The sequence below is a fragment of the Podarcis muralis genome, chromosome 9 (genome assembly GCF_964188315.1).
Source record: "Podarcis muralis chromosome 9, rPodMur119.hap1.1, whole genome shotgun sequence".
In the NCBI taxonomy this organism is placed as follows: domain Eukaryota; kingdom Metazoa; phylum Chordata; class Lepidosauria; order Squamata; family Lacertidae; genus Podarcis; species Podarcis muralis.
In genome coordinates this window covers 54,108,742-54,132,131 of record NC_135663.1, presented here as the reverse complement: position 1 = coordinate 54,132,131, position 23,390 = coordinate 54,108,742, and the positions used below count along the sequence as shown (strand labels likewise).

At 43.7% G+C, this 23,390-nt stretch overlaps 1 protein-coding gene, 1 long non-coding RNA gene and 1 pseudogene across 2 annotated transcripts in view; 1 reads left to right on the top strand and 2 right to left on the bottom strand.

Annotated features, from left to right (window-relative positions):
• Nucleotides 1–5,984: 5,984 nt before the first annotated feature.
• LOC114604342 (translationally-controlled tumor protein homolog pseudogene) lies at nucleotides 5,985–6,754 on the bottom strand (annotated as a pseudogene).
• Nucleotides 6,755–9,700: 2,946 nt separating this feature from the next.
• Nucleotides 9,701–13,467, bottom strand: LOC114604344 (uncharacterized). The gene is made up of 2 exons (XR_003708282.2): nucleotides 13,365–13,467; nucleotides 9,701–9,827 (listed from the first exon to the last, which is right to left on the bottom strand). It is a non-coding gene; the product is annotated as an uncharacterized LOC114604344 (long non-coding RNA).
• Nucleotides 13,468–13,605: 138 nt separating this feature from the next.
• Nucleotides 13,606–23,390, top strand: part of CHIC2 (cysteine rich hydrophobic domain 2) — a 31,360-nt gene continuing 21,575 nt past the window's right edge. Inside the window, exon 1 of the mRNA XM_028744399.2 lies at nucleotides 13,606–13,965. Coding sequence (XP_028600232.1) covers nucleotides 13,847–13,965 — 119 coding nt within the window. The 5' untranslated portion in view covers nucleotides 13,606–13,846. The remainder of the gene's footprint in view (nucleotides 13,966–23,390) is intronic.

The following is a 23,390-nucleotide window of genomic DNA, read 5'->3' as shown; positions in this document are numbered from 1 at the left end:
CCTGAACAAACTACAATTCCCAGAATTCTCCATGACCATGGCATGAGAGTGCTTTAAAAGTATGTTGTGGATTAGTCTCGACTAATTATATTTAGGGAACTTGGGCGGTCTGATATATAAGCCGAGAAGAGCTGAAGTCTCTCCAATGTTTTGCTCATTAACAGGGGAAGCGGAGGATGTGATTTGCCACTTCACTGTCTTCCAATGTGGTAAAGAAGGCAGCGGTGTTTCAATGGGGCTTGTGTGAAAGAATTTATTGTTGGACCGTGAAACTAGCAAGGCTAGATGCACAGGCGCACTCAAGTTCCCTTGAAACCAGTGGGGGTTAAGAGTAGCTTTAGGAGGGCTGGATAGTAGAAGACAGGTAAGCTTGTTTTTAGTAGGCACACACACCTGCATTTAGGAGGCTCTATAGGAAACTCCAATTCTTTCAAGTAAACTTCTCAAAACTGCATCCAATTAGGGCATACCTGCGTGAATGAATGACTGCAAGTCATTTTTGCACAACCTCCTTCATTGGCCAGAAAACTGGAGCTTGTGAACTCCTGGATGGAAATATTCTTTGCGCGTTACAGCATACGACCCGAATCAGTGACTCCATTAGCCACGACTAAGAGTTGACTAGAAACTTAGTATTATTGAGAACATTATTTGAAAGTATGCATGTGGGGACCAGGTTCCCTGCAGCTCTGGTTTTAGTTGAAAGCAAGTCCCATGGATTCCAGATACAGCAGCCAACTTTGCCCCTCTCCTAGCTGAGCTCCTGCGCTTTCGACGCCCTCTGTCTCAAAAACTCGACGTAGAGAGACGGGTTGGACTGTTCCGTTTCTGCACAAGAGCAGCTCCAGCTAAGGAGCTGACAACCCTACTTCTAGCCTGGAGCTCACTTCGAAACAGACGCCTTTGGGGCAGCCTTTAGAGAGGAACTTGAATATGGGAACTACGTCCGTGTAAGAAGCGAATCCGAGGGTGTGTGATCAGGCTGCTGGCCTGGGCAGCCTGGAAATGCCCTCCTGCTTGGAGGCAGCAAGAATCCCGATCAGCATTTGAACCTGTAATTGTTCTAACAAACCGAGTGCGGCGAGAAGGGAGACGAGAGAGCAAATAAAAACACAGCGATTTGAAAAGCAAAGATATCCCAACCCAGGCGGAATGAATGCAAGGCGTGCGCCCGCATCACATCGACCTCGTTACAATTTTATTTTTCAATAATTCTGTCCGATAAAATTTCATTGTCCATTAAGTAATCCCCGAAATGAGAGCTCTTATGAGCCTATAATGAGCTCTAATTGCCACGACTAGTCGAGCCACGTGGAAGGATTTAGAAGGTATTAAGCGGTTGGGTACAGAGCGCGGGCTGTTACCTTGCCATTACTTTCATAATTCAAGGAGAAAATTAGTCCTTTTAAGGGAAAATCCTTTGATTCCCTTCATTCTGCTCGGGGTGACAGAGTATAGCTTTGTCTGCTTTTAGTTCAAGACAGTGTAACAAATGGGAATGTAACAAAATTGCCCCCCTTTTAAAAAACTTTTTTTTTTTAAGCCAGTGCTGTTCAAAAAGAACATCAGAGACTACAACACACACCACACACACACACACACACACGCACCCCTCTGCCTTTCTTCCCTGCAACTTTTAGGATTGGAGACGTGTGTATTCCTAGTCGTGTTTTGCTATCAAACAATGGAAGCTTGGTTTGGGTTTGCTTTTTATTTTATTTTATTTTTAAGTATCCAAAATACACCGTCTCTATGCATAAATAAAGAAATTTGAAACCCACTTTACAGGCGTGTTTGCTTATCATGGCGCTTCGCAAAGCGATCCGAGCAACAACATAACTCTGGGCTAGTAGCTCACTTGAATGAAACGAGGCTTTTTTCGAAGCAAGTATACAGTCCTAAATGCACGTAGTGGACAGAATTAAGGACCATTGAACTCAATAGTGCTTGCTTCTGAATGAATAAATATACCTAGGAGATTCCTGTCCATGGGCTGAGGAGTGGCAAACCAACATGATCCTGGATTTAATCTTCCAGAAGAATTCCCGAAGCCCATGGGATTAAGCTGGAGCATCCGTGTCTACCTTCCGCACGACGCTGGAGGTCCGAATCATGCCTGTTCAGAAGTAAAATACTCTGAGATCCAACAGGCCTTACTTTCCTGGTAAATTTGTAGAGGATGGCACAGTATTGTGCATAAATATTCAATGGGGTTTCGAGCGAGCATAGATTAATAGCTCTCCCCTTGATCGCGGTTGCAATTTACTTCCGAGTAAAAGGACTGTTCTTTCTTTATAAGGTTTGGATACCCCACCCTGCTGCCAATCTTTTCAAATCATTGATACTCAAAATACCCTTTTTCCTCTGTTCACTTTCCAAGTCCTACTTGTGGGATCGATCCCCGCTATAGAAGTTCCCTTGTGGTCCCTTTGAACCCAACCTGTTAGGCTCTCCATCGCCTTGGAGGCGCATCTAACTCTGCATAGGAGAAAACCACAGAATGCAGAATAGGACTTAACTTCCCACTATGCGCTCTTAAGACTCTCTGGGTGGGTGTCTCCCTTTTAGAGTTGGCAAGGAGTTTTTGAAAGTCCAGGGAACTACCTATAAGCCCTCGGATCCTTTTCTGGTTTGAGGGTGAGGGAGATTTCTAACGTCACCCGAAGGATTTCAGTCAGTGACTTCGCGAAACTCTCCGGTTTCCAAATGCAAAGTGTGCGCTCATCTCAGTCCCGGAAAACCAAGCTGCTCTCTAGGCAAAACCTGATGCGCCCTACCCACCCTGGCTCGCTGGTTTGGAACGGCAAAGAGGACCATCGCGTGAGCGCCCGAAGAATCTAAGCTTTCCTTTTCACGTTATCTTTCGCTTTCCTCGAAAAGTTCCCAAAGCAAGCGCTGGTGTGTGTGTGTGTGTGTGTGTGTGTGTGTGTGTGTGTGTGTGTGTGTGTAAGCAAAGGCAAACAGAAGCCGGGGCTTGCCCCAGCTCCCCTTAATGAGGCCATTCTAAAAGCGTGAACAAGCCTATGAATGTTTTATTGAAAGCGCATCGTTAACTTGTATCCATCCTTTTTCTCCCGAGCGTGGCATTGTGATATTCCTGCCTGTGGCACATCTTACCCAATATAGCCCCAGATCTCTCCATTCTCCGTAACCAAGCAACACTTTCTGAATACCAAAAATTGAAAAGAACCGCTTAGTCTTCAAGAAAGTCCTCAATAATAGTGGGGAAAAGAACAAAGATCCAGGAGACAACAAAATGCCACAGGGGTGACTTTTCAAGAGCAATTATCTCTCATTAATCAGAAGAACAGCTGCAATATTAATTTTCTCGCTTTCTTCCTCTCTTTTCAAAGTCTTCTCTCTCCCCCCCCCACCTGCCCCCACCTCCCAACATTTGAATAATCATAAATTTTGACTTCATAGAGAAGCAACATTTTTAGAGGCTGAAAGGTACAAAACCGTCATCCCGGAGGAAAGAGTTGGTTAGTTTAATGTTGCCAAGGATTTGGGCGGGGAGTGGGGGCAGGGGGGTGAAGAATCCTAATCTCTGCCCCCTTTTTATTTTCCTTTGCACCCCAGCCTCTCCCCCCCCCCCCCTCCAGCTTCCACTGGTTCACTTCTGGAAACTTTAAACTCTCTCTCTCTCTCTCTCTCTCTCTCTCTCTCTCTCTCTCTCTCTCTTTCTCTCTCACGGAAATTGTAGCGAATTGTCCCAGTGGGTTCAAGCAAGCGTGGGAGTTTCGACAGCCCCGCTGTCCATTTCATTCGCAGCCCTTGATGCAGAAGCCGAGCGTTTTGTCGATCAGACCGAAGAGACAATCTTGGGGCGTAACGCGCTTTGTAGCACATCAAAAGGCCCACTGCATTAGAGGAACTAAGAAGTTCATTCAGCAGAAAGCGGAGCAAGAGGTCCTCCTCCCCCATCTCTCCCCCCTTATTATTATTTTTTTAAAAAAAAGACTTTGTAAAGATCCTGATTGTTAGTAAGGATGGGTTGCTGGAGGTGGGTGGAAAAACAAGTTCTCTCCCCACCGCACCATAAAGAGACAACATGCATCAACACTTCTCTCTCTCAATCACACACACACACACCATTCACACTCACACACCAGTGCTTTCCAAACTTAATCTACATGATTTAGGACAGCGATGGCCTTCCAGAGCTTATCGGAGTCCATTTCCCATCATCCCTTGCCAGCATGGCCAACGATCAGGGATGATGGGAGGCGTAGTCCAACATCACTGAGCAGGCCACAGGTTCCCCTTGCTAAGATGTATAAGACTGAATCAGATAAGTGCTGGAGATGCAATGAGACAGAGGGTACATTCTATCATATGTTGTGGACCTGTAAAACGGTAAAAGAGAATTGGGGAATAATTCACAATGAATTGAAAAAGGTACTTCCCCCCCAAAAAACAGAGAGTCCTTTTCGTTGGGGATAATTCAGACGGAAATTCCCAGGTGTCAAAAAAGGTTACAGTGGTACCTCGGGTTAAGAACTTAATTTGTTCTGGAGGTCCGTTCTGAACCTGTAACTGTTCTTAACCTGAGGTACCACTTTAGCTAATGGGGCCCCCTACTGCTGGCGCACGATTTCTATTCTCATGCTGAAGCAAAGTTCTTAACCTGAGGTACTATTTCTGGGTTAGTGGAGTCTGTAACCTGAAGCGTATGTAACCTGAAGCGTATGTAACCTGAGGTACCATTGTATTTATGTATGCCACTACTACAGCCTGTGTTTCATTAGCCCAAAATGGAAAACGAGCGTGGTCCCAACCAAAGAAGAGTGGCAGCATAAGTTGACAGAATATGCACAGTTTACAGATTTAACATATAGAATAAGAGAACAAGAAGAACATACTTTTAAAGAAGATTGAAAAATGTTTATTGAATATATGGGAGGAAATTGTGTGCACTTGAAAACGTGGGCAGCATAAAGATAAATTCAAGAGTGTAAATAAGTTTTGATGGATGTAATAATGAAAGACTGAATGGTTTAGTTTATGTTATGCAAAATGAACCACGGAAAGAGAAGAAGGGAAGTCATTGATATTTTAAGGTTGTTTAAATGAATATTCTAAAATGTAAAGCAGAAAATGAAATAAAAGTTATGGAGGAAGAAGGGGGGGCACAGGTTCCCCACCCACTTATCCCCTGGGGAAAATAGCTACAAAAAAGGAACTGGAGAACTGGGCCCAAACTAACAAACTGAATAGGGACAAATGTAAGGTTCTGTACTTAGGCCCGAAGAACCAGCTGCACAAATATAAGACGGTGGGGCACCTTGCTTACTAGTAGTACATGTGGAAAGGATCTAGGGGTCTGTGTGGATCACAAACTTAATGAGTTAACAGTGTGATACAGCAGCAAAAACAAAAAAGAGGAAATGCCAGTCTAGGCGGTGCAAGAATGCCATTTTGCACATGCGCACAGAGGGGAGACGGAAGAAAAGTGAAGTGTCCTGCTGTGTGCATGCATACTCAATTTATTTATTTGCAGTTTAGAATGCACCAGCAGCCATGGGCATAGCCAAGGGGGAGCAGTAGTGGTGTAGCTAGCCAGGTGGCAGGGCAAGCTGTCCATGGGGCACGGCCAACCAGGCAGGGCACGCTGCGCGGAGCCGAAGCCTGCATAGATGCCTGCATCAGCTGCAGGGCGGCTGAGGGGGAGGCGGTGGGTGGACGCGAGCCCCAGGCCTCCTTTTCAGGTGGCGCAGTGCCTGCAGACACCTGACCCACTGTGTCACTCTGAGGAGAGATCCATGGCTCGGGAGCACTACAGGCCCCCCTGGGTAAGTGCCACCCATATTGTGAGTGGCCTCCCAGTGCGCCCCCCTGCAGCCCCCTAGCTATGCTACTGGGGGGCAGGGGGTGGCTACCTCCCAAATCAATAAAAATCAATACAGTGGTACCTCAGGTTTTAATTCGTTCTGGAGGTCCATTCTTTTTTCTTTTCTGGGTTTAAATGAGTTTTTTTAAAAAAAATTTTAGACAGCCTACATGACAGGTTTTTAAAAACCAATGCCTCCACTCCAATTAATTCAGGGTCAAAATAAATCAAATTAAGCTCAAGATGGCATCAGTCCAGTTTTCAAACAATGCTGAGTCATGATGTTTTGTTGATGAATAAAGAACAGCAGCCAATTATGATGATAATTATATCATTATTATATGATATATTATATGAATTATATGATAATCCAGAAGGGTTGGTCTCTTGTTAACATTTCTCCATTTCTAATCCATCCTTAAAGAAAATCATATAAGGAGTGATACCATCCTCACAGAAATCCAGCAACGCCACCATTCCATCTGGATTCATGTTCTCGCCTACAAAAAACTGGTAATTTTTGAAGTTTGCAAGGATATGTTTGACTTGTTCAGCTGCTCCAGTCATAAACGGCTTTACTCTCTCTGGCTTTGTTTCCTCAAGTCTTGCTTTGATTGCTTTCATATAGTTCTTGATGTACTTCTTGTAAGACTCTTTAGTGAAGCTTGTTTCCTGAAGGTGGTGGTTCATGACAATGTCAACACCAGTGACAACGGTAGCCTCTGCCCCTTCACCATCTGGACCTTCAGCCAACGCATTTCCAGCAATTAAAGCATCATCTATTTCACCTTCTTTCCTGCTCACCATCTTCCCTTCCACTTCCAGGCAGAGTCCGCTGGCCACTTCTTTGACCTTGTCAATTTCCAAGAACATCTCGTCTTGGCTGATGCAGTCCCGGGAGATGATCATGGCTGAGGCGTCATTGGGCGGTGGTGGGTCGAGTGGGTGGGCAAATGGGAGGCTTTGGGGAGCAGAGCAGCTGGGCAGCAACTCCCGGCGAGAGCAAGGAGCGAGGCGGAGAAAAAGCTGGAGGTCCGTTCTTAACCTGAAACTGTTCTTAACCTTAGGTACCACTTTAGCTAATGGGGCCTCCTGCTGCTGCCGCACCGCCGCCACACTATTTCTGTTCTCATCCTGAAGCAAAGTTCTTAACCCAAGGTACTATCTCTGGGTTAGCGGAGTCTGTAAGATGAAGCATCTGTCACCCGAGGTACCACTGTACAAATCGGAGGTTCTGCCCCCTCTGACAAAAGCCTGCCCTCCTTAACAAAAATCCTGGCTACTCCCAAGTCAGCAGCTGCACCCAGAGAGCCAGAGAGATAAGGTGTGCTGTTTGGTGAGACATTTTGTGGCAGCAGATTGCCTTTCCAGCAAGGGAAGTAAGCTAGGACCCTGATCCAGATCTGCTGCCCCTCTCATTCTGCCACCAACGCACTCTCCTCCTCTTGGCTTATTATAGCGCTGGCCCTGTTGACATGGTAGCTCCAGGAAGTAATTAATGCCCCATTAAGAAAGGGAGTGGTTCCAATTACCTTCTGAAGCTAGTAGTGGTGCAGTTGCTCCTTTAAATGGTCGCCATGGATCCACACCATCTCAAATATACTCAGACATATTCAAGTGAGTGGTGGCTGTCCAATTCTGGACTCACTTGGATGAGGCAGATGATGTAAAAACAAATCATGGTGCTTATGGCGGAGAAACAACCTCATGGGAGACGTCCATTGGAGGAGGGCAGGGGAGTGTGACCCTGTCAATTTCTGGGCTCACTCTGTCAGCTGGGAGAACAGTCATATTGTGGTTTCCCTCACAGGGCTCTTTTCAGAAGGTGGTGCTAGGGGGCTTCTATTTGGCCCCTTGCTGAGGTACTGAAAAGTTCCATCTTGTCCCTTACGTACAAACACATCCTGTCAAGCCCCACCCCCTTGTGTGGATGGGAAACACTGAGACAGGGTTCAGCTGAAAGCACTTGTGTGAATGCACATGGAAAAATGAGATCTGCACAACTCATGTACACATTAGAATGTGCACAGCTGTTTGAATGTGCACCTCCCATGTTCCTATTTAAAGGGGAACATTCCCCCAAATTACAATGTCTTCACAATGGGTGGGTGTGGTTTTATTGTGTGATTGTAATTTTGATTTATATAAGCTACCTTGAATGATACAAAAGCATAAAAAGGTAGGGTGATTCCCCCCACCCTTGAAAATAAGGATGGGGAAATTGTTTGTGTCCAATTGCGCCAGACTTCAGCTTGAGCAATAATTTAAAATGTATTTGGGTATGTGTAGAACAGGGGCCAGCAACCTTTTTCAGCCATGGGCCACTCCACCGTCCCTCAGACCATGTGGTGGACCGGACTATGCTTTTTTTGGGGAAATGAATGAATTCCTATGCCCCACAAATAACCCAGAGATGCATTTTAAATAAAGGCACACATTCTACTCATGTAAAAACACCAGGCAGGCCCCACAAATAACCCAGAGGTGCATTTTAAATAAAAGGACACATTCTACTCATGTAAAACCACGCTGATTCCTGGACCATCCACGGGCTGGATTGAGAAGGCGATTGGGCCAAATCCCTGGTGTAGAACGTCCATCTGAATAGTGACACAGTGGACCGCCATTTCAAAATGAGATTGAAAAAGCTTATCTTCTCCCACCCTCCACTTTATGGAGATTAAGGCCCATTATGGTAGCTATAAGGATAAATCCCAAGTCCTACATTATCATTCAGGGTGCGGCTAGGTGATAATAGGGAGAAAGGGTTGTCCTCCTTTAGGTGGAAATGTGTATTACTTTGCTTACTTCAAAAGGTGGTTGTTCTTCAAAGGTCTTGCTGCATCTGGGGGGCATCTCTTCATCATTCTGTTAGCAGTGGAGGGTGAATGTAGCTCTGCAACACAAAGCTCTGCCTGTTTCTTACTTAAACACAGTCCAAGGGGTTGAGGGGGCACCTTCCTCCTGCTTAGTTTCAGTGTTGCCCTTGTAGACCTCAGCAAAGGAGAGGATGACTCCACTTACTGTTGGTCCCCCAATGGGCACCAGCCAACACTGCTGTTGTGTAGGACCTTGGACTCTTCCCCCAAGTCCTGCCCTGATAGCACCAGTGGGTTTCATAACCTATTCAGTCCAGAGGGCCGAATACAGAGGGCAAGTCTAATTTATAAAATGAGTGACACACACTGCTGAAAAGGCTGTGAAGCAGTTGGGATTTACTTTCTCTTATAGTGGGAGTGCCATATTTAAAGGTAAAGGTAAAGGTACCCCTGCCCGTACGGGCCAGTCTTGACAGACTCTAGGGTTGTGCGCCCATCTCACTCAAGAGGCCGGGGGCCAGCGCTGTCCGGAGACACTTCCGGGTCACGTGGCCAGCGTGACATCGCTGCTCTGGCGAGCCAGAGCCGCACACGGAAACGCCGTTTACCTTCCCGCTAGTAAGCGGTCCCTATTTATCTACTTGCACCCGAGAGTGCTTTCGAACTGCTAGGTTGGCAGGCGCTGGGACCGAACAACGGGAGCGCACCCCACCGCGGGGATTCGAACCGCCGACCTGTCGATCGGCAAGCCCTAGGCGCTGAGGCTTTTACCCACAGTGCCACCCGCGTCCCTAAATATTTAATAAATGTCAAAAAAACAACTATTCAAACTAGTAGGAAGAACCCAAAACCAGCACTGTTATCAATTTCTGAAGGAGAAAATGAAGACCTTGCACAAAGAAGATGCTGATTTACTTGTTGGTAGTGATTAAAGATTTTCATTCCATTCCGCTTTTTTGTATCTCAAGTTATGGAGACTAGTATGAAATATAGGCATTCTGAAGAACCTGGTATTGAAAATTCCAAGAGGCTAAAGGACAATAAAATGCAGTAGAGTCTGAAGGAAATTTATTGTTTTGTGAACAGGACAAGAAAAGGAACAACTGGACACCTCTGGATTTATATGGATTGCTATAGCAAAATGCAAGACTGTATGCCGGTGGTATATTGCTTACTAGCTGAAAAGAAAAAAGAAAGACCCAATTAATTTATCTCACATTTGTTTGGGCTTTGTGCATGTAATTTGGATGTGCTGTGTGTTGTAGTTAAACTATGGAACATTGGCTTGAAAATTAATAAAGTATATTTTAAAACAAATCTATAAAAAAGCTAGATTTCATATGTGTAGAATAATTTTATTTGCTGCAACTAGAAAGAAGGTGTTCATTAGTGAACCAAAATGGCTTAGATTAAAAGACTTCAGGTATGTTTGTATTTCTAAACATTAACAGACAATTAAGAAAGCCCATGCAAAAATAATAGATGGGAATGTTTTGACAGTTTTGAAACTAGCTGTCTTTTGTTATTTTCCCTTGATCAAAATTTGCCACAAGAATTAATGGAAAAGATGTTAGGATATTATAACTTATCATACTGATTTGACAGGCAAATTCATTGGGGGAATGCATAGCTCTGGGCTTTTCCAGCTGACAGGAGCTATGTATGCTAAAATGAACATACTTTTTTATTTTTTAAGAAAAGGAATTCAGTACATAGACATGTGCTACATCAGTACAGTTTCCTTTGAACTATTTAGGCAGCCTTTGTTACTTAGAGGCAAATATTTTTTGTTATATGCAGGAAAAACAGGACATCTGGGGGCACCTAGCAGCTGCTGAGGTGAAAGAAAGATGCCCCCACAGAATCCAACCATGCTGCTGATGGCACAGCTTTCTCCAATGCACTTGGGGGCAGCAGTCTAGTTTGGCAAGGAAAGGGAAGGTTGTATACTATACACAATGTTATTGTCCAATACCAGTGCTCCCCCCCCCCCTAGAAATATAGGTGCTGGTATTCACCATGAAGTTGTTACAGTAAGTGTCTCAGTTTTTTACAAAAAAGGTGTGCTGGTACTGTGTACCCCTGGGTACCCCCTGAAAAAGCACCTTGCTGCCTCTCCTTACCCCCAGTCATTTACCACCTGAAGTAGCTGCCTGTTTACCTCAACTTTGACCATCCAAACGTTGCCAAGCTAAACTCCCATCACCCCCTGACCATGCTTGCTAGTGTTGATCAGATGAGTTGTAGTTCAGCAACATCTGGAAGGCCAAAGGTTCCCCACACCTGCTCTCCCTAATGGTAGGGCTGGCCTTGCAGGTGAGGTAGAAAATCAGTGCGGAGAAGGGAAAGGGAATGCACACATTCCTCCCTAGTCTTGATCTACATTTGGGGGAGTGTGTGTGGGCTCCTGCAGCTGTTTTTGCTTAATAAACAACAACAGTGGCCAGCTGTAAGCAGGCACATCAAAGCATGCACTTAACATAATATGTAGTAAATGAATTATAATTATAATCATTTCAGGCAAACCTCACTGTCAGGGAAACCAGTTCCCTCAGCCTCACTTGTATAAACACAAGTGTAGGTATCTGTGCTTCTTTAATTTTCCGCTGCCACCAGTTTACTCAGAATCCTTTCAAAAACCTCCTCGTAGCTAGTACAGTAGGCTATGGTGTGAGATGGACACCAGGAAGAATTTAAATAAGATTGTTGGTTTATTAAAGGGATACTATTTATACAAGGAAATGCTGCTCTGTATATTGGGGTCTTAAAGCTGATACAATTCCCCTCCTGAAGATTTATTAGTTAGTGTTAGAGATGGAATTTTATTTTTAATTTTTAAAAGATTGTAAATTCTTAAAATTGTAAAATTGAATTTTACAATTTAATCAGCACAATCCATTAACATAAGTCGTAATAAGCATACATCCTTTCCCCCCCACCCATAGACTTCCCTCAGTGTTAGAGATGGAATTTTAGACAGGCACCAAATGCCTAATATTTAAGGAGTGATGATCACCAACAAAGAAGGTAAGATTACAGTTGTCTTATATTAGGAGGAAAGTATAAAACAAATGACCACACACATTCCTTGTTTTAATGAAGGATTGAGAGAAAGAGAAAAGTCTATGAAATGCTCAAAAGCATCCAAGAGTTTTTCTTGGCAGAGCAGAATGCGGAACACAAGAAGTTCCTTAAGTCCGGCATGTTACAAATTCTTTCTGGATTAAGGGATTCTACCCTCAATAATGAGTTGTATCATGTGGTCCTTCAGAGTAGCATCCAGCTGCACCCATCCATGGTTTTAGCAGTCATTAAGCTAGAAGGCCTGATTCTTTATAATGCTTTTATAATTATGGTTTGGAGAAGGGGCTATTTATCCCTTGCTTTCTCGCTCTGTCCCTCCCCAATTCATTGTAAATAATGTATTTCCTATTGGTATTAATCATATGATATTTGCAAACTAAAGGCCATAGAGGAAAAACTGATCATGAAATCCAAACCACTGAAATAAAAAGGAGACTTTTTGTTTGTTTAAATGTTTTTGGACTGCACTATCATATAAAACAACACAAGGAGTGTTGATTGGGAGTGAAAACACTTTATGTTTTCACTCTGCTTCCATATATGTTCACTCAAAAGTAAGTTCTACTGCATTCAGCTGGTCTTACTCCCAGGAAGTAAGCACGCACCTATTTTCACTCTGTAGTATGCTGTTGTGTGACTTGCTCTCCAATGAGTGTGCATAGAATTGTAGCTGTGCAACCTGATTCTATGCACGTTTGCTGAGACGCAAGCCCCAGTGTCAAATGTGGTTTTCTCTCCACCAAGTGTGGTTTAGACAGCAGCCTTAAATGCCGTTTGACATTTAGTCCCATCCAGTTCAATGTTACTTGCTTCTGGACAAACCTGGTTAGGGAACTGGGATTACAGTGTAAGGTTGCAAACCTAAACTACCTAGCTACTCGGAAGTAAATCTTATTGACAGCAACTACATCTACAGCCATACTACCCTTAACATGCCCGATCTTAAACTGACGTACTTTTCTCTATATAAGATGTGCCCATGTATAAGACAACCCCTATTTTTTGGAACTCAAAATTAAGAAATCAATATTTCTAGAGTTGTTGAGCTTTCTTCTTGGGGGGGAGGGGGAGGGTTAGCCAAAGTTGTTGAGCTTTTTTCTCTCTTTCTTTCTCTGTATGCCAAGTTAGGGATTCTCTCCAAATGCATGTGTTTGATAGGGCACGTGGAAGGTCATGTATTTAAGCTCTGGGTGACCAAGCACAGAGAGATCTACAAATTCATGTGTGCAGGTGTGACAAATTCCAGAGGGGCTGTCCTGTTAGACTGCAATAGATTGTCATTGATTGCTTTGAAGTCACTTCAGCAAGAGATTGGGGAGGGGGGAATCGCCCCCCCCAACAAGCTCTTATTTTCCCAGAACAAAAGTGGCTACCCTAGAGACCCACCACATGGTCTTCCAGCTGCAAGGCTAAGACTTGAACTTGCCACTCAGCTCAGGCATATGTTTTATTTGTTGACCAATGAGAAGTTCCAACGAGTCCCCTGGGCCTCCTTTCCCCCTAGCACCCAAGGCTTCGCAGCCGAGGCCGACCACGCTAAACAAGCCGACCGATCCGGCTTCAGGCGACGCCTCTTCCCCTCCCAAGATGGCACCCGGGAGGCCGACTTCCACCTTCCAGCCAGCAGCTACCAGCCGCGCGGCCGCCATTGGCCGCACCTCTATTCAAACAGCAGCGCGAGCGCGGCGCGTGCGCTTCGGGAGCCTCCGCGGCGGCCTCGCCGTCTCAGGCCGGCGTGCGCTCGCTCCCTCGCTCTCGCGCGTGCTCCTGCGAGAGCGCCGCGCGGCGAGGAAAGGGGCGGGGCTTGGCGCCCTCGGCTTCCCAGTCAGTGGCTGCCGCGGCGCCGGAGAGCGGATGTTGTTATTGTTGTTGTTCCTGTCCGTCTCTCTCTTCCCCCTCCCCGGGACCATGACGGGCGCTTCCTCCCGGCGGCCCTGAGAGGGAAAAGCTTCGGTGGCCGCTTCGCTCGGAGCTTCGGAGGAGGCGGCGGCGGCGGCCCAAGAAGCGGCGGCTGCTGCTCTTGGCTCTCTCTCTCTCTCTCTCTCCTTCTCTCATCCCCGGCCTCTTCTGCTTCTTCTTCTTCCTCTTCCTCGCGGCCCGGCCTGGCCCGGCCATGGCGGACTTCGACGAGATCTACGAAGAAGAGGAGGACGAGGAGCGGGCCTTGGAGGAGCAGCTGCTCAAGCACTCGCCGGACCCGGTGGTGGTGCGCGGCTCCGGCCATGTCACTGTGTAAGGAAGGGAGGAAGCAGGGAGACGGGGGAGCGAGGTGGGCGAAGAGGGATGGAGGGCGGCGAGGAGAGGAAACGAGGAGCTGCTTCTGCAGGGCCCAACTGGCACCTTCCTGCCGAGGCACCTCTGACCTTCCGCGGGGGATTTCTGCAGTCCAGTTTCGTTGCAACCCTTCCGCCTTCAAAGCCTGCTGAAAATACACATCCCGCTTAGGGTTGCAGCAATTCTTTGTGTATATATATATATATGCTGCTATGCCGTCTCTGCAAGCTTTTGCAGCAGCCCTGTAAGATAGGCCTTTTTTCTCCGTGTTGCAAATGGGGTGGGGTCTGAAGCTGGTTGTTTTTTTAGGGCCCTTAGATAAGCCGAGGTAAGATTCGAATTCAGGCCTGTCTGTTTCACTTTTCCTTAGCTGCTGTGCTACCACAGTGTAGTGGCACTGTGTTTTGTTTTGTTCTTGCTTTAGCTTTGTGAGGTCGGTCATCATGAAGGAAGGAAGGATGAACTGGGAGGTAAAGGAATTGTGCTTCTGCAATCCACTCAGTGGATCCAGATGTGAAGCAGGACTGATTTTGCTCCTCATCAGAATACAGTGGTACCTCGGGTTGAGTACTTAATTCGTTCTGGAGGTCTGTTCTTAACCTGAAACTGTTCTTAACCTGAAGCACCACTTTTAGCTAATGGGGCCTCCCACTGCCGCCGTGCAATTTCTGTTCCCATCCTGAAGCAAGTTCTTAACCCGAGGTACTATTTCTGGGTTAGCGGAGTCTGTAACCTGAAGCGTATGTACCTGAAGCCTATGTAACCCGAGGTACCACTGTAGTTTTGGTGTATTGTCCGAGGTCATGATAAAGTAATATAAAGTGTTATAGTACTTCTGAACAATATCCTTAGAATAAGGGTTTTCAGCTGTCTTTCTCTTTCCTCTACTCACTTTTCAGAGGTTTGTGTTTATTAGCCAGGCTTTTTTCTCTTCACATTGTTTAACAGTTAAAAACCCAAATAGCTCAGTTGGTTAGAGTGTGGTGCTGATAATGCCAAGGTTGCAGTTTCGGCCCCACAGCTGCATAGTCCTGCTTTACAGAGGGTCGGATCCTCAGGGTCACTTCCAACTGCATGATTCTATGATCCAGTGTGCTCCATCTAGGATTTGATAGGAGCTCCAGCTCTTCCTGTGCCCCTCCCCCATGTATTTAGATGCATAGAGTAGATAAATGAGATTGATTCAACCCATCATTTAAAATTTGGTCCATATTCTTATATTCATTTGTTTATATACTTTCAGCCCTGTTCATCAAGCTGTGTGAATGTCAGGCAGCTTTAAGCTTTCCAACCTATTCATGCTTTTTGCTCTTCTGTCTCTCTGGACCTAGGAGTACAGCTGGCAGGTCAGGTGCTCTGTTGTGGAATAGTCTGTTATGAAGAATTATGTATGTCTAGGGAAGTTTAATGTCATTTTGTGCTTGTCACAAGTTTGGACATAGACTTCCCTGTTTTGGGAGATCCCAAAATGTCTGTGCATACTCACAGATGTAATTGTATCCCCTAGTGCTAAGGGATGTGATCTCAGGTCCATTATTGCTATGCTTGTATGTAGAGCATACTCCACTTTTTAGTAGCATTCCATACAAACACAATTCGTCATTGGGTGAATAGGGAAACTAAGCTAATGAGATTCATTATGACTAATAGCAGAATGTGAAGTACTAAACCAAATAATTATGACATGTCAGGAAGTAGAACACTTGGGATTTGGATAAGTGTGTGTTTTTATACATGACCAGCTGTGCTATAGATGAATGTAAGTTGTTAATGCTTCTATTAGTCATAGTCTCAACCTACATGTATAATAACATGTTTCAGCTTTCTGCCAAGTAGTTATGATGTGAAAAACTCCCCTTAAAATACAGCAGTTAACAAAAATGACAGGCATGTCTAGAGCACTATGAGTGCATTTATAGTACAGTATATGATCTGGGTCACTTACTTTGCTGTTTTCTAAACTAGATCTCATTTCATATTTTAAGGGTTGCAAATTCTATAGCTTTCTGTGAATGAGCCCCATTGAGCTCAGTGAAGTTTACTTCTGATGAAACAAGTTTAGGATTACACTGAGTATGCAGTCCTGTGTTCCTGACATGGAGTATTTCCAGGATGTTGAGGGATATAGCCAGTAGTACAAACAAGTAATGCTTGGATTGATTTAAATCACCTTGAGAATGATTAATTTAAATTAATTATTTAAATGAAGTTTCCCATGCTGTCATTCCTGAATGTGTGTGTATATACTAGTTGGTTGGTTAATGATGATCAAAATACTTTGATCATGCAGCCCGCATACATTTATACTACATTTTTCTTTTCAGCTATGGTTGGTGGTGGGTATAATTGCAAAACTTAATGGCTTTCTGTTTGGCTCTCTGTATGTATTCAGGGACATTAATGTATGTATTAATATCTCTCTCATAGAATTTCTGTCCTAACAATTAAATGGAAAACAACTAAAAATCAAATTGAAAAGCAAAATGAAGACAGAACAGTGAAAAGGAAACAATCCATAAAAACAAGTAGGAATCTTTAATAAGTCAGGTACAATACCTGCTGGAATAAAAATGTATTAAGGTCAAGAAGGACACCAGAGCCACCGAGAAGGCTCACTCATGCATCTCTGTCAAACAAGTGTATTATAGATCGAGGCAGGATGTGCAAAAGGGCCTCTTTCCTTTGATCTCAAAAGATTGGCAGGGCCAAACAAAATTAAAAAGGTTATTTAGGTATCCTGGTCCTAAACCATTCAGGGTTTCTAATGTAATGACCAGCAGTTTGAATTGATCCTGATATGAATTGGTAGGCAGTGCCTCCGGAGGAGCAAAAGGAACCAATTGCTTTAGAGTCAGAATCCTTGCTACAGTTTTTTGTATCAACAGAAGTTTCCAGATGCTCTTCAAAGGCAGTCCCATGTAAAGTACATCAATAGTAGTCCAGTTATGCGATAACTAAGGCATGTTTTATCATGTTTCTCTGGACTGGTGCACCAGTTGCACCTGTTTCATATGTTCAGCTGCCATCTCAACTTCCAATATCAAGGCTAGGCCAAGGAGGTCTCCCTAACTGTAGACCTGATAGCATAACCTCCATGCAAAACAAGCTGAACTGTCACTCCTTGATCTGTGTTTTGTGTTGTCTGGATTAAGCTTCAATTTGTCAATCCACATCCAGTCCTTCACTGATCTTAGACCCTTTACAGTTTCCCTAGGGTAAGAAGGAAAGGAGCAGGCAAATTGAATATCATCAAAATATTCATGGCATCAAACTTCTGGTGTCTGGATTATCTTCCCTCATGACAGTCTTCTGGTTTGGTTGGAGAACCTGAGAACCTGAACACGCTGTAGAATTTGGGTAGTTATTGAGAAATTCAAGATCACCAAGCCTAAGTGGATGATTGTGGTGAGATACAGGATACCTGAATACTATCTCTTTTAAAAGCTTGTCAGTTCTTTGGTTCAAGAGGGATATGGCCTATTTTATATTTATAATACCTGACCTCAGATGTCAGATTCTCCCCCTCATCCCAGTTTATTGCTCTTACGTAAACAATTTTTTCTTTTTTTATGCCTATTAAAAGGATATTGGTTTCAGTTTGAAATATGTATGTTTTAACACATTGGTATTAAATTTAGATTTCATAGTAAACCAGATACTGTTAGAGAGACTTTCTACAATGAAAAATAAATTAATCAATTATCCATCATGTTGCTATACCATGTTTAATTAAGTGTGATATTGTGCTCACCCTTACAACTTTTAATGTTATGATTCACATTGTACAGATGAGGAATTGAGGTTGCACAATGATATAAGGGCTAGAATGGCCCTTGAAGTTAGACCTCCTGGATTTATTGCATTCCACTGGCCCTGCTAGCTAGTACTGGTCTAGATACCCTAAAAAGACTGTCTAGTGGTTTGAGAATTATTTCTAATAAGAACGTAAGAGCCAAGACTTATCTAGTCCAGTATCCTGTTTTCTCAGTGTCTGAGCAGATGCTTGTGGGAAGCCAAGCAGGATTTGAGCACAAGAGCATTCTCTCCTCTTGTGAGTTCCAGCAGCTGGTTATTCAGAAGCATTGCTGCTTCCACCTGTGGAGGCAGAGCCTAGCCGTCATGGCTAATAGCCAGTGATAGCTCTCTCCTCCATGAAATTGTCTAATCCTCTTTTAATAGAATTCTAGTCAGAAGTATAGTCCACTTAGGGGTCATCTGTCTAATTAAAGGTCTTTTTGATCATTATAGGTCTATTCCATAGTTTGCAGTTGAGGTCACGTGTAGGCACATTTGCTTACAGCAGCTTTTGCCAACTTGGTGACCTCCAGATTTTTGGACTACAACTCTCAGCAGCTCTAACCAGCATGGCCATTCCAGCTGGAGCTGATGGGAATTGTAGTTCAAAACAGCTAGAGAATATCAGGTTAGTGAAGGCTGGCTTACAGACTAAGCTTGTGCTTGCCATTTGGATTTGCTTTAGGGAAGTGTAGTGTGGTATGATAATGCTAGGTTAGCAGTATCTATGGCTATATCAGTTCAGTGATCAAATATATGCCTGCAAATTTACCTTCAAGAATTTGCATAGCTTAGTGTCTATTTGTGTCCGCATAACTGAACTGATATAGTAGCAAAGTGAAGAATGCTGATCACTTGATTTTAATTGTATCTGTATATCTTTGGTTTGCATTTTATGGTCCTATTGTACATTGCCTTGAAACGTCTGCATAACAGACTGTATATCAAAACCTTAATGATAAGTAATAGCAACCTAAATAAATATACTCCTTTGTCTTAAAAAAAAATCCCTACCATAAAATGACAAAGACATGTTAAATGTTAATATTAACATTTATGTAGTCTCAGGACTCTGCTTGGCTGTCTTTAGAACATAGAAATGACCTGATCCCTAGCAGAGAGTTTACAAAGTGCATTGAGAACAAAAATAATAAACAAGCCAATGCTGTATTGTTTGAATTTCTCTAAGGTGGCTTGTTTTGGAGGTTGCTGTTGTTACAGAATATAGCTTTTGTCTCAGGAGGGATTCTGGCCTTTGGGAATATCTTCCTGCATGATCTACACCAGCTGATAATACACCATCAGAGTACCTTCTGGAGCTGTACTGCTGATTCTGTTTTAGCTTCCGTATACAGTGCCCAATAATCTGCATGCCTAGGAGACCCAGTATAAAAGTGCACTGTTTTAGGAAATTCCAGAGAAGTAACTATGCTAGTCTCTTCCTGATTACAGCAAACATGCACAAAAGTCTTTTAGCACTGAAAACTTGGAGGGGGGTGAGGAACACCGTATTCCCTTGAGGGTAATCTGTCAGCTGCATGCTGCTAGTAGGCAGGGCTTCCCATTTCCTTTCTCTGCTTCTCCCACACCTTCTATGCTCTTGCATGGCCTAGAAAACGTGTGTCCTGGGTTTTGCACTGGGACATGTTGCAGGGTATGGTGGCACCATTCACATAACACAAACTACCACAGAGGTATCGTGGCTTGGCTTTTGAAAAACAGGGTATCTGCAGTACTTAGCTGATTCGGAACCACTGGCTTAGTGGATTGTGGATTGTGGGGCAGATGACTCTTCTCAGATGTCCAAAGAGGTAGCTTGCGGAGAGCTTTTGAAATTCGGCCAGGAGGTGCAGATTGTACATGTCTGGCCTAAAGTATTAGCAGATTGTGGCATAGAAGTTTCATAGACGAGAGCCTCCTACATCAGATGAATGGAGTCGTCAAGTCACCAGAGAGATTTGTTTCACGAAATTTGTACACTACTTGATTGTAAAACAACAACAACAACCTCAAAGTGCTTTACAAAAAGATGTGTGGAGTTAGAGGACCATTTAATGGTCATTTGACCCCACTGTTCAAAGTGACTATTCAAAACAGCAGTAATAGCAATAACCCAAACCTGCTAATTTAACAGCTATAGTGGAAGGGGAAAGCTTGATCAGTAAGCAGAACACTTTCTCTTCTAGCACAGGTGTGAAAATAGCATAGGCAAGCTAAGAAGATTGTGTTATTTCCTCTGATCACTTCATTGATGATGTGGACTCTAATCCACAAAAGTTTATGCCACAAAAAATCTGTTAGCTTTCAACAATACAATACTCTTTGTTTTTCCTAGCCATTCCAGTAGAGCAATTTGATTAGATTAGAAAATGGTTAATTAAGGTATGGAATGTTGCTCAGTTGACCTAATTGACAAACATAATAAGTTAGGTAATTATACAATTTAAAAGGAATAACTAGCATATTTTATTTTAAATAAGGCTGAATGCTTTTGCAAAGCATGCATTTAATATTTATATAACATTCATTTACAGCCTGAATTTTTATGTTTATTGTATCATAACTTTGAATTTGTTTAATATTTCTATACTTAGAACAGGATAGTTTTCTCTTTTAGAGCATATGTTTTTCATATAAAATAAAACAACAACACTTTAATGTGGAGGGAAGAGCAGGACTTGGCCAGTGGGTCAGCTCCTTATCTCTTTCCCCTCTCTGCGGGTGAACTTTGACAGGTTGATGGGACCAACTGCCTGTCATTTACCTTATGTCACAATGACATCAGGTAACCCGTTTTTCTTTGCCTCATGGTTTGAAATCTTTGGAAGCATTGATGATTAGCTGGTTGCTGATACCTCAAAGTGCTACCATGGGGCTTGCTGTAGACTGATCAGCACTGACAGAAACCCCCACCCCCATCTGCACTAATAATTTTCTTCCGAAGCATCAATATTTTATAATATAGTACATGCTATGACTTAGTTTTAGATCACAGTTCTTTTCAGACATGAGTTTACCGAACACATCTGTCATATCATTTAAAACACTGATAACTCGCAGTATCATGCATTGTTTCAGGATATATAGTTAATTCCAGTGTTAAATCAGCACTGAGACTTGGATCTTCTATCAACTTGTCTAAAATTGAGTATGTTTCAACACTGTTTTCAAACAGACTTTTGTTTGTAGGACCACTTCCACACGACATTCAGTGAAAATTGCAACATGGATAAGTTTGTAACATGAATAAGCATCAACAGAAGTATAGTGGCTAGATCAAGGGAAGTAATAGTACCGCTTTTTCTGCCTTATTCAGACCCTGCCCTGGAGTACTGTGTCCATTTCTGGGCACCACAATTTAAGAAGGATATTGACAGGCTGGAACATGTTTGGATTTGGATTTGATATCCCGCCTTTCACTCCCTTTAAGGAGTCTCAAAGCGGCTAACATTCTCCTTTCCCTTCCTCCCCCACAACAAACACTCTGTGAGGTGAGTGGGGCTGAGAGACTTCAAAGAAGTCTGACTGGCCCAAGGTCACCCAGCAGCTGCATGTGGAGGAGCGGAGACGCGAACCCGGTTCCCCAGATTACGAGACTACTGCTCTTAACCACTACACCACACTGGCTCCACATGTGCAGAGGAAGTCAGCCAAAGTGATCATGGGTCTAGAAAACAAGGCTTATGAGCAATGGTTGAGGAAGTTGTGTAAGTTAAGCCTGGAAAAGAGGAGTCTGAGAGGAGATAGGATAACCATCTTCAAATATCTCAAGGGCTGTCACATGGAAAATGGCGCAAACTTGTTTTCTCCTCCAGAGGGTAAGACCCAAACCAATGACTTCAAGATACAAGGAAGGAGATTCTGACTAAACATCAGAAGGAACCTTCTGACAGAGCTGTTTGATTGTGGAAGGGAAGGTGGTAGAATATCCTTCCTTGGAGGTTTTTAAGTAGAGGTTGGATCTGTCATGGATACTTTTGTTGAAATTACTGCATTGCGTGGGGTTAATGACCCTTGGGGTTCCTTCCAACTACTGCAGTTGTATGATTCTATATCTGGGATGCTGTCTTTGGGCAGCAGGGCCCCTTTGTGCCTGCCAAGGGCTTCCCACCCCTCCCAATTTTTATTGCTGGTTGGGGTGGCGTGCTTTCTTTTTTTGCTGGATGGGGTGGGATAGTTGTTTTCCCTTTTTGTCAAGAGATTAGCTTGCATAGGTATTGCTGCTAACAGCTGTATTGTCGGAAGCAGCCCTTATAGTTCATTTACCTGACTTTCTTCCCAATGCTATCATGCTTGCAATCTTTCTGGAGGAATGTCTTTTGAAGAGACTCAACTTGGTTCCAGTGATCACATGAACGCTATTTATGAGGACTGGTGTTGGCTCAGGAGCCGAGTACAGATGGTTTTTCAATACAGAATTCCTTTTGTTAATCTTAGAGGGTTTGCAAGACTCTTTCTGCGATACAGAGAAGGGTAACCTCCATGGGACTCTTCCAGGCTCTGTCCAGGCAACAGCTTTCAACAGCCTTGTTCCATGCTTTCCTCAAGGGCTTTTGCCTGGCTGGAATGTTTCCTTGAATTGTGCTCATGTTTCTTGCTTGCTCAGATGGAAGATAGAGAAAGGTGTGTGGAGTTTGGGTATAGAAACCTCTTATTTTTGTGAAGGTGGGGCATAGCTTGCCGTACAACAGTAAAAGTCACACCTGTTGCTTCAATCACCACAGACGTATGACTTTCACCTCTGCTTTGAAAAAAACTGAAATTTTCTTTCTACTAGAAGTGATTCTATGGTGGTCCAGTGCATGGCCCGAGGGCCGCATGTGCCCATCAAGGCCTTTTTGGGCAGCCCTTCGAAACATTTGACACCCCTACCATTTATTGTGCTGTCTTCCCCAAGCTGGGTAAGTGAAATACTGGGCTTTAGGAAGGAGGCATGAGGACTCTGACACGGTCTCCTGCCTCCTTCCCAAAGTATAGTTAGTGCTTTCCCAGCTTTAGGAAGGAGGGGGGAGGGCTCCAGGACCCTGACAGCTCCTTTTGCCTCCTTTCCAAAGCCCAGTGCCTTGCTTAGCCAGTTTTGGGATGGCAGTGTGAGGGCTGGACTAGGTTGTGTCAAATTTTGGCCTCCCTCCCATTCCCTCTGCACGACAAGGTGGTGTGTGGCTTACAGGTTCCATGTCTAAGTACTCTTGTGGCCCATTTTGTATGAAAAGTTGGATCCCCCTATTCTAGAGGGTTTGTGTGGGAAGGAGGAGAAATTTGCCCTTAGGGAAGTTTTTAATGACTGATGTTTTAATGTATTTTTAACCTTCTGTTGGAAGCCGCCCAGAGTGGCTGGGGTAGAAATAATAAATTATTATTGTTATTATTTTTATTTTTATTCTTATTATTATAAAATGTAGTCGAGTGGACTCATTTCCTGGAATGTGTGATTATTCTTTTTTACAGAACAACTCTGGTAAAGTTAGTTGTGCTAGGGAAATCAGTGAGTGAAATCAGTGGGACTTGAATTTTTCACATTGATTTCTATATGACCTAAGTGTAACTAACTTATAGGGCAATATAGGCATGTCTTCTCAGAAGTAAAT